The 11,555-nt window shown below is 44.0% G+C and overlaps 1 protein-coding gene across 2 annotated transcripts in view; it reads left to right on the top strand.

Moving 5' to 3' along the window:
• grk4 (G protein-coupled receptor kinase 4) overlaps positions 1-8,951 on the top strand; it is a 39,051-nt gene extending 30,100 nt beyond the window's left edge. Inside the window, exons 12-16 of one of the 2 annotated variants that reach the window (XM_083692720.1) lie at positions 1-131; positions 3,081-3,218; positions 4,011-4,148; positions 4,747-4,878; positions 5,746-8,951. The exon at positions 1-131 is cut by the window's left edge and continues 78 nt beyond it. In XM_083692720.1, the coding sequence (XP_083548846.1) occupies positions 1-131; positions 3,081-3,218; positions 4,011-4,148; positions 4,747-4,878; positions 5,746-5,802 (596 nt within the window). In that variant the 3' untranslated portion in view covers positions 5,803-8,951. Of the gene's footprint in view, positions 132-3,080; positions 3,219-4,010; positions 4,149-4,746; positions 4,925-5,745 lie in introns of both variants that reach the window. The other variant, XM_083692721.1, reaches the window with a different exon arrangement.
• Positions 8,952-11,555: the final 2,604 nt, after the last annotated feature.

Raw genomic sequence — 11,555 nt, 5'->3', positions numbered from 1 at the left:
TCCAGGGCCAGTCCCCGTTCCGCCGGCGTAAAGAACGTGTGAAGAGAGAAGAGGTGGACAGACGAGTGCGAGAGGACCCAGAGGAGTACTCAGACAAGTTCTCTGAGGAGGCCAAGGACATCTGCAGACAGGTGAGATGGAGGGAGGGAGGGAGAGATTTAAAAAACCCTTTCCAAGACCATTTTTTTGAAGACCACCCTATTACTGTATGTTTAGGACACTCCTTCAGGGCAAATCTTGAAGGAGAACATCTATTGTCTTCTACTGTAGGCTACTCTATAGGCTTCTATTGTTTCAGAGTTCTATTGGCTTTGTGCTGATAGTGTTGAATGAAATAAACAACACAAACAAAACACACACACACACACACACACACACACAATCTTAAACACAAACAGGATGCCGTGTCACTTTATTTTATTACTCTTTCACACAGATTTGAAACTTGCATGAAAATACTTCTGTTGATTTTGTGGTTCTTTCTCACATTAGCCCTGTATGTCACCCCCAGCATGAATGTGGACACACACACTCTCTGTGTCAGATGGCTATCTATCTTTGGAACATCATGTGTTCATCTGCCAGGGTCAGTGTGTGTGTGTCTGTGTGCGTGCGTGCGTGTGCGTGTCTGTGTGCGTGTGTGTGCGCGCGCATGGGTGCGCATGCAACCACTTTACTCTGCTTTGTAAGCCACGATTTGTAGTGGTTTGCAGTCATGTTTCAGATGCCAGGGGTCACAAGACTAATATTTGCTTTAGCCATGAAACAGCATTTGGGGAAGTAGTGGGAATGTGTGTGTGTGTGTGTGTGTGTGTGTGGGGGGGGGGGGGTCAATACACTGCTGTCCTTGGGGCTGAGTTTACAGAGGTAACCCACCAGATTAAGACTAAATATTAATTTTTAAGATTATTTTATTCCATGATGTAATAAGTACTATGTTGTCTGTTCTATGAAAGGAAGTTCCTTATTATCTGGACGGACACACACACACACATTATCTGTGCATCATGGTAGGTTCCAGGGGTGGGACTGTGGAAGGTGAACCAGGTGTATCTGGATGTACAGTACATGGGCTGAGGAGGTTTGTCTTAGTCACCACCTTCACACTTTAACATGAGTGATGGAGGAACTGCAGCTCCTAATGGGTTCCAAACACACTGCAAAGTGACTGTCCCCCTCCTCCCACCCGGACTCCTTCTCTCCACCCTCTCCTCTCCCCCTTACCCCCCCCCCCTCCCCCGGGAGGAACTATTGGGCTGTTGGGATGGGGGGAGGGGAAGACGTTTATTTGTGTGACGCGATGGAACATTCTGACCTCTGGTTCAGCAGAGTCAAAGACTCCTCTGGGAGGGGGGAGGGGGGGGGGGGGCAGAGAGGGAGGGAGGGGAGAGAGGGCAGAGGGAGAGTTAGAGAGAGAGTGAGAGAGTTGGAGAGAGAGAGGGAGGGAGTGAGACAGGGAGAGAGACAGAGAGAGACGAGAGGTCTCTTCCCTCTTATCTAAAAGATGGATATCACCACAGACCAGAATAGACGAGTGATTTGGGGGGGTAATAATATCTAAACAAGCAGGTCCTTTGATAAATGCTGCAGAATGGGGGACAGAGATGGTGAGAGAGAGAGAGAAGTAAAAAGAGAATTGGTGTCAGACGTGAGAGAGAAAGGGGGACAGTCAGAAATGAGAGAGAGCGGGAAGGAATAAAGAGAGAGGGGGAGAGTGAGAGATAATATTGTGAAGGCATTTGTTCTGCAACAGACTACTGCCTGTGTGTGTGTGTGTGTACGTGCGTGTGCATGTGTCAATTAGCCTGTTTCATAACCAACACCTGGTCAGAACTGAAGGACTTTATACTGGAACCCACTGTGCTGAATGTATGATGGTGACAATAATTAGTATCTATTTGTTTATATTCCCACCTTGTCCATATGCTAGTTAACCAGTCCATATGCTAGTTAACCAGTCTGTATGCTAGTTAACCAGTCTGTATGCTAGTTAACCAGTCCTTATGCTAGTTAACCAGTCTGTATGCTAGTTAACCAGTCTGTATGATAGTTAACCAGTCCTTATGCTAGTTAACCAGTCTGTATGATAGTTAACCAGTCTGTATGCTAGTTAACCAGTCTGTATGCTAGTTAACCAGTCTGTATGATAGTTAACCAGTCTGTATGCTAGTTAACCAGTCTGTATGCTAGTTAACCAGTCTGTATGATAGTTAACCAGTCTGTATGCTAGTTAACCAGTCTGTATGATAGTTAACCAGTCCATATGCTAGTTAACCAGTCTGTATGCTAGTTAACCAGTCTGTATGCTAGTTAACCAGTCCATAAACTAGTTAACCAGTCTGTATGATAGTTAACCAATCCCTAAGCTAGTTAAGCAGTCTGTATGAAAGTTAACCAATCCCTAAGACAGTTAACCAGTCTGTATTCCAGTTAACCAGTCTGTATGCTAGTTAACCAGTCCATAAGTTAGTGAACTTCTCTATTAGCTAGTTAACTAGGCCACACGCTAGTTAATCAGTCTATATTTGGGCTGTTGCATTTCGTGGTCTCTGTACTTATACTCTGCACAATGACAATAAAGTTGAATCTAATCTAATCTATATGTTAGTTAACCAGTCCATTCGTTAGTTAACTGATCCATAAGCTAGTTAGCTGTTAACCCCTACAGTCAGAGCCTGGTGTAAATGGGAGCCAGTATGGTTGGATGCACACAACATAGGGCATTGTGTGTGTGTGTGTGTGTGTGTGTGTGTTTGTGTGTGTGTGTGTCTGTGTCTTGGGGACCCTGAATAGGAGTGCACCATTCAGCTCTACCCCTTGTCCTCTTCCAATACCTTCAAAATACATTCTTAGTAACCAGTGATCTAATCGCTGATCTAAAATGATGGGATTTTGTCACAGCAGGTTTTCCACTGCTTTGCTTTCACCATGTCAAGTCATGTCAGATCAGTGATTTCTTCAAGGGAGGGAGCAAGTCAGAATGCATTCAAAGAGTGTTCAACCAGGGCCTCTGTGTCTATGCCCATGAGTCACATCCTGCTTCATGCCCGTGTCACATCCTGTTCCTCTTCCTGTTTCAGCTGCTGGCGAAGGACCCTAAGGAGCGGTTGGGGTGCCAGGGGCGGGGTGGCGTGGAGGTGAAACAGCACGCCATCTTCAGAAACATCAACTTCAAACGCCTGGAGGCCAACATTCTGGACCCTCCCTTCGCCCCAGATGTAAGGACACACATGCACACACACCCGACTCACACACCCGTGCACTACCGTCATGGAGTAAGGAATACACACACACACACACACACACACACAACTGCTGGCAAACAGTACTCAAACACACACCCCAACCCCCACCCTTCAACTCATACACACGCACACCTCACACATACATACACACGCGTGCGCACACACACACACACACACACACACACACACACTCTCACTGAGACAAGCTTCAGAATCAGCAAACAGGAAATGCCAGTGTCACAAGTAAACAAACACTTTTCCGATGCGAGCCATCGCTCACAAAGCACTACAAAGATTCAAGATTCAAGATATTTATTACACACAACTACAGTAGACACACACACACACACACACACACTCACTCACTCTCACACACACTCACTCTCACACACACACACACACACACACACACACACACACACACTCACTCACTCACTCACTCACTCACTCACTCACTCACTCACTCTCACACACACACACACACACACACAAACACAACTGCAGACACGCCTCAAAGAGAACATGGGGAAGCAGTAGAGGCCAGAAGTAGAGAGGAGAAACCCATTTAAAGAGTAGACGTTCCTTTCTTCAGATCTATATATAGAAATACAATCAATGATTATTATTATTATTATTATTATTGGTTATTAAGTATGAAGTTCAAATGCTATTTTTTGCCAATGTGTTACCTATGTGTTACCTATACTAGTATTTCCAATTATTTATTCCCCCCCCCCCCCCCCCCACTCTCTCTTTCTCTCTCAGCCCCGAGCGGTCTACTGCAAAGATGTTCTGGACATTGAGCAGTTCTCCACAGTCAAAGGCGTGAACCTTGACCCCACAGATGATGACTTCTACTACAAGTTTGTCACTGGGAGTGTCTCCATCCCCTGGCAGAATGAGGTACTGCACCCTAAAGGGGGAAAGAATGATGTCATCGTTCAGCAGGGAAGGGGATGGAGACAGCACAACCACAGTGTACAATATGAGTGATGATGCTTCAGTCAGGGGAGGCTGGTGGAGGTAGAAATCGGAGGATGGGCTCATTGTAATGCATGGAATGGAATGAAGGATGGTATCAAACACCAGCCACCCTTGGATTCAGTGTGGTAATGGGATCTGGTTAGAAATGGCGTTGGGGTCGATTCCATTTCAACTCAGTCAACTGAAATTACAACAGTAACAGTATTTCCTGAATTGAGTGGAGTGAAATGGAATTGACCCCAACCCTGTTTCTAAAATGTTGCTGCTGTTGTCTTTGTGTATACTATCAAGTAGAGCCAGAGTTGTGTGTGTGTGTGTGTGTGTGACACTGCCACCACTCCCCTGTAGTGCCCTTTTGACCAAAGCCCTACTGTACATCAGGGGAGGCTGGTGAAGGTAGAAATTGAAGGACGGGCTCATTGTATTGCATGGGATAAACGGCGAGAGGAGATCCACTTCTCTTAGTGCGTCACATAATAGACAGAAACCCTTGACCTCTTCTTCTCCTTCCTCCCAGATGATCGAGATGGAGTGCTTCAAGGAGATCAACGTGTATGAGACGGACGGCACGCTGTGCTCCGACCTGGACGTGAACCGACCCAACCCCCCACCAAAGAGAGGCTTCTTCTACCGGCTGTTCAGACGCCAGGCAAGTTCTACCGCTCCCGCGGCCGTACGAGGGGGTGGGGGCTAAGGTACTTACTTTACTCCCTCTTGCTTCCTGTCTTTCTTTCTTTCCTTCATTCGTTCTTTTCTCTCGTTCTTCTTTTTCTACGGTGGTATCGTGGGGGAGGCCGGCGGAGGGAGAAGTCGGAGGACGGGGATGATGGTCATGGAGGGAATGGAACGAGGAATGGTATCGAACACGTCAAACATGTGATGTGGTTGATACTGTTCCTCATTCCCTTCCATGCATTACAATGAGCCCGTCCTCCGATTTCTACCTCCACCAGCCTCCCCTCGATGGTATGTCTTGTTTTTTGGAACTACTGTCTGGGTTCAGTCAAAGCTGCACTAACTGCTAATCTTATTTTCCATCTGAGTTTTGACCTGTCCAATGAATTATATAATCAGTTATCAATATCTGAATTTCTTTCTATGGTTGGCAGGGGAGGCTGGTGGAGGTAGAAATTGGAGGACAGGCTCATTGTAATGTGTGTGTACGTGTTTGATACCATTCCTTATTCCGTTCCATGCATTATAATAAGCCCGTCCTCCGATTTCTACCTCCCCTGATGGTTGGGTACTCTGTCACTGTATAATAGGGCTATTTTACCAGGGGAGGCTGGTGGAGGTAGAAATATGGAGGTCGGGCTCATTGTAACGGATGACTATAGCTTGACCCCAACCCTTGTCAATTGTTCTACATCTCTGGCTGACCCAGGGTCAGTTTGTAAGTGCTGAAAGTAACTAACAAAGCTTTTGTTAACTACAAGTTGTGACTGATCCCAAGACAGTGAGTAGAAGGTGACAGTAGCTGCTGAGCCCCTGTACTGACATGTTTAACTGTTCTCAGGTCTGTTTTAAGAGTGGCTACAGCGATGACGACAACGAGGAGCCCTCCCGACTTTAAACCACTCCCCCCCCCCCCCCCCCTCCGACTCCGCCCCTGGCCGCCGCCGCCACCAGAGCGCTAATCTAATGAACTCAATGAATGTTGACCTGTATTTATGAGATGTATTAAAAGTGTATTATAATTAAAGAAAAAAGTATGAGTTTAAAGATTTTGTACATTTGTACTTGAATTATGTCTAGATGTATATTTTCACTAAAGGTTGTATTGTACAAAAAAAGCCATAAAAGTACCACTTGAATGCATACATAACATTTTTTTTTTTTTTTTTATGAGTATGGAAAATGTCTATTGAGGATCTTTTCTTTCTTTTTTTAAAAAAGCACAGTATCAGTCGTGTTTTTATTTGTATTTTCTCGATGTAGCATACGGCCTTGTTTTCTATGTATCGTCTGTTTTGTTGTTCATTTGGCCTACGCGAGTATTGGCACATCATGCATCAGGGGAGGTGGGGGGGGAGGTAGAAATCGGAGGACGGACTCATTGTAATGCATGGAATGAGGAATGGTATGTATGAAACATTCCTTATTCCATTCCATGCATTACAATATGCCCGTCCTCCGATTTCTACCTCCACCAGCCTCCCCAGATGTACCTCCAGTTCCATTCTGACTCCTCCCTCCCCTATCCCCTTGTGAACTTGTTTAGATCAGAGAAGATTGGATAGGTGGAAGCAATATGGCCGACATTCCACCTAGCCTATCGGAGGGCCAGATGGAGCTAGTTCCATACTGCTTATACCAATCCAACCCCATCAGATCTAGGTATGTACCTTAGGGGTTAGGGGGAAGGTTGCTTGGGGTTGGTTGGGAACTGGGGAGGCTGGTTGAGGTACAAATTGGAGGACAGGCTCATTGTTATCGTCACGCGTGTTTGATACCATTCCTTTTTCTGTTCCATGCATTACAATGAGCCGTCCTCCGATGTCTGCCTCCACTGGTTGGGAACTGGGCCCCACAGTAACCCCTGTACCCTGCGTGCGCTGCGGACCTCTAAACAGGTTGGATTGGAGTGGTATGGTTAGCTTAGTGTCTTTGAATTGGACTGGTATGGTTAGCTTAGCGTCATTGGATTGGACTGGTATGGTTAGCTTAGCGTCATTGGATTGGACTGGTATGGTTAGATGAGCATAATTGGATTGGATTGGATTGGACAGGACAGGTATGGTTAGCTTAGCATCAGCATTTACATACACACAGATTGGAGAGCTAGGATTGTTTTTCCTTTGGGAGCAGGATTAATTAAACTGCATATCCGGTGTAAAGGAATACAATCCCCTAAAAATTCCAGAAACGGATTAAAAATGTGTTACCCCCCCCTCCCCCATCCCAGAAAGCAGAGTTTAATAGTTGACATGAAACTTTAGAGATTCAGATTCTGTCATTTGAATTCCGGGCCCCACTAGTCATTGTTAAGCTGATGGAATACCAATGTCGGAAAACTCCTTGTGATTCCGGACGGATGGTGTTTCCTTTTGGAGCAACGGTTGTTTAGAAACTGTCTGTTACGTCGTTCACTCAGGAGGAGTGCTTCTCATACCACAATTCCCAGTCCTCCTCCCGATTTTCCCTCACTGTGCTTTCCTATCCTGAGTATTCCCAACTCTGCTTGCTGTGAACACAAAGCGTTTGTAGAAAACGCTTCCCTGATATATCCCGTCACCTGCGATCAACATTCCAGATTTCCAGCGAGATAGTGGGAAGGTCATGAGTTACTGTGTAGGGTGAGTCAGTTGGCTATGTACATGCCTTAAGCGATGATGATGAATAACTGTGTTAATACAGTTACAAGACATCATATACACTCACCAAACACTTTATTAGGAACACCTGTACACCTTCTCATGGTGGAGGTGGTGTAATGGTGTGGGGAATGTTTTCTTGGCACACTTTGGGCCTGTTAATACCAATCAATCCTCGCTTGAATGCCACAGCCTATTTGAGTATTGTTGCTGACCCTGTGCATCCCTTCATGGCCACAATTTACCCATCTTCTAATGGCTACTTCCAGCATGATAATGCACCATACTACAAAGCAAAAGCCGTCTTAAACTGGTTTCATGAACATGACAAGTTCAGTGTTCAGTGTTCTTCAGTGGCCTTCCCAGTTACCACATCTGAATCCAAAAGAACACCTTTGGGATGTGGTAGAACGGGAGATTCACAGCTTGAAAGTGCACCTGAAAAATGTGCAGGAATTGCGTGATGCATCATGGACCAGAATCTCAAAGGAAATTTTTTCAACATTTTGTGAAATCAATGCCACAAAGAATTGAGGCTGTTTTGAGAGCAAAGGGAGGCCCTACCCAGTATTAGTGTAGTGTTCCTAATAAAGTGCTCAGTGAGTGTACATTGACCCTAAAATTCAGACTGGCTTCATCTTGAAGACAAAATTGCTTGAATATCAAAACATCACAATTTCCAATTCAACCTGTTACTTGGAAATAAATCTTGAAAAGAGTGTTGGTTTTGGATCAGTGGAGGTAGAGATCAGAGGACGGGATCATTGTAGTGCATGGAATTGGAATGAAGAATGGAAACGTGTGTTTGATGCCATTCCTCATTCCATTCCATGCATTACAATGAGCCCGACCTTCGATTTCTACCTCCACCAGCCTCCCCTGGGAGACTCCTGTGAGGGAGTCTGGACCTTTCATCATCATACAGTGCATTCTACAGCCATGTTCCAATACTTTAGAAATGCATCCTTCCTTCCTTCCTTCCTTCCTCCCTCCCTTGAAAGTAATCACTGATCCAACATCGGCGGATTGGTCTTTCCCTCACATTGCTTTCACCTATCATATCATGTCAGATCAGTGATTTCTTCAAGGAAGGAAGGGTACGTTTCTAAAGTGTTTGGTACAGGGCCTATGTTTCAGCCATCATAGTGCTATGGCAGTGCTCCATAGAAGGATGAGTAGCTTTCTTAGACCCATGTTGTGTCCAGTGGCTTTAGCTGTGGGAGAATGTGGCTGGTTGATGCTAGAAGAGGGACTTGACTTGTATAAGGATTTAACCATTTACTATACCATGAAGTCCTGTCTGTCACTCTATCATAGGAATGACCCGAGGTGTGTGTGTGTGTGTGTGTGTGTGTGTGTGTGTGTGTGTGTGTGTTGGAAAAAAAAAGTAAACTCCTGCCTATAAATACCATCACCAATGTACAGGAAACGTAAAGACTTGCAGAATCACGTTGTATTTTGTGCACTTTTGTCATTTAGTACCAGAGAAATCCTTCCCGCCCGTTCGGCTTATTACTGTCCGAGGTGGTGATCTGTACATGTCATCCCCATAAACCATGTCAACAAACGTGTCACCGGGATGGGATGCGTTGTCGGCCATTTTTTTTTTCTTTCTTTTGTTTGTTTTGGTTTTTTTTTTTTTCAGGCAATACGATTCACCAATGTAACCCCACTTGTTTTAATGCTGTGAAAAACTGAGACGGATCTGTTGCTTTGTTATGCATGCATATCATACTGTGGGTCCATTTCTCCTCAGCCACAGAATGGCCTGTCATCTTATCTGTCAACTGTACTATGTGAGGAGTGAATTACATTTAATATGATACTTTCCCTTCGGTGGTTCCAATCCGGAATTCGGTCGATTTGGCCGCCCTTTTATTGTGTCATCAAAAAGGATGAATTGGAGTGTTCAACAAGGGACGGAATGTGCTGTTTGCATTCCATATTAAAGGGTTATAACGGGATTCTAAATGTGTTTTTTTCAACTTCTATTCTACATTATTGTACATCAAAAAGGACCACATTTAACTAATCGGCTATCTCAGTGTATTGAAGGCACTTGAACCTTTAAACAACAACAACAACAATGTATTAATCATGTACATCTGAGACAGCTACAGTATGGGTCCCCTGTAACCTACCTGTCACAAAGGGAACAGATCTATAAGTGCTTGGATAGATTCAACCACTGCAACACATTCCATTATCAAATCAGGAACACAATGTATAGGCCTAGCTAGCTCTGTTTGTTGGCTTGTAGTCACTTTAGTCTGTTGTTTTGTTGCTTTCAGGCACATGTGGATAGCCAAGCCTATCTGTAGGTGTACTGTAGATTTGCTCTTAGCCTCAAAAACCATGTAAATGATGTACTTCCAACTTGATGATAGCTCTTTTTAAATCGTATCTCACACACACACACACACACACACACACACACACACACACACACACACAGGGAAAGGGTTGTTACCCCTGTATAGCTGTAAGAAATAACGTTTCATTGCATTGTATGGTGTTGAGACGATAACCATAGGAAGTGTCTTTAACTAGTTGCCAATGATGACGAAAGTGACAACAAATTAAAAAAGAAAAAAAAAGAAAAAAAACATCATTTTTTAATTATTTTTTTTAATTAATTACAGTTTTAACCTAAGACTGACATAAGCCTTTACCTTTGTGCCAATTGCCAACTTAAGTTTTTTTTCATTTTTTCTTTTGGTCCATTCTGAGTGACCCCCACATGTGGCAGAAAAGGAACTTACAGCTCAAAAACAGTTTTGAATGTCCGCACTAAGTGCATTGTAATGCCTGTTTTAAAGAACTATGTTTTTATTAATCAAGCATGTTGTTGGTTGTAAACTTCAGGGTCCTTGGTTGTAAATGATCTTCTGTTGCCTACATATCACAGGTATTGGAGGAGGCCTTCTATTAAGTACAAGGTGACCAGTTGGAGTTGTCTTTTTTCTTTTCATTTTTCTGTTTCTTTTATCGTAGTTGTACAGTCATACCATTCAACCACTGCAGTCAATGTAATTCTTCAACAAGTTGTATCACTGGGTGTTGTTCTACCATATCTGACATTTGTAATTATGAAATAATACACTGCCGTTTGTATAAAAAACAACCAGAGTCCCCCGACTATTATTTGTCAAGTCAAACTTTATTATCTCCTGATAGGGACATTTGGTCTGGAGGCTGGTGGAGGTAGGAATCGGAGGACAGGCTCATTGTAATGCATGGTATGGTATCAAACACACGTGTACTGGCGGACACACAGCTGTACACAACACAGATACTCTTCCAAAAACCATTGTCAGCCAAGCAGATCTTCAATTAACATATCAGTGAGGAATTTAAATGTTATAGTGTCATGTCTGGTCTGGGTGTGCATGGGCTACACACCGTTTCTAGATGTATTACATGTTTTGTTGACAGGAAATAAATATTCAACTTGATTTACACCTAATATATAAATTAACTTTGTCTATAGAAATAGCATACCTACTTAATCAGTTAATATTTTCTTTAATGGGAAGGTTTTAAATATATCGTGTGTGTGAGAGCGACTGCAGGCTAGTGTTTTTCCAATATTTTTATACGCACTACCTCATCCCCCTAGACACGCGCTCAAATCACATGATTCTGCCAAGATTCTTCACCTGGAACGAAATTGTGCTTGGTTAAATCATCGCCATGTTTACAACCATCTCTCCTGATTCAACTCTCTTCGCCATCGGCATTGCAAATGGTAAACGGAGCGGTAAGGCACGGGGCAGATGATATACCGATCTGATATAATCGAATATCGCGCAGGACTTCAGCACACGTGATGGTCAATAACAAAAAAGCCATCCTCCGCACACCAACAATTTAGCCGCATTTTTTATTCGTTCTTTCCACTGTCAATCAGAGGACAATCTGCCTCTGAATGGCTACTGATGTAGCGTCCTCCCCCACTCCAAAGCTGTCACCGTTCCCACTTCCTTGTGAGAACGTCGGGTACATCAAAGAT

The sequence above is a fragment of the Argentina silus genome (genome assembly GCF_951799395.1).
Source record: "Argentina silus genome assembly, chromosome: 21".
NCBI lineage: Eukaryota > Metazoa > Chordata > Actinopteri > Argentiniformes > Argentinidae > Argentina > Argentina silus.
The sequence above is the reverse complement of the archived record's forward strand: the minus strand, read 5'-3'. Positions and strand labels throughout refer to the sequence as shown.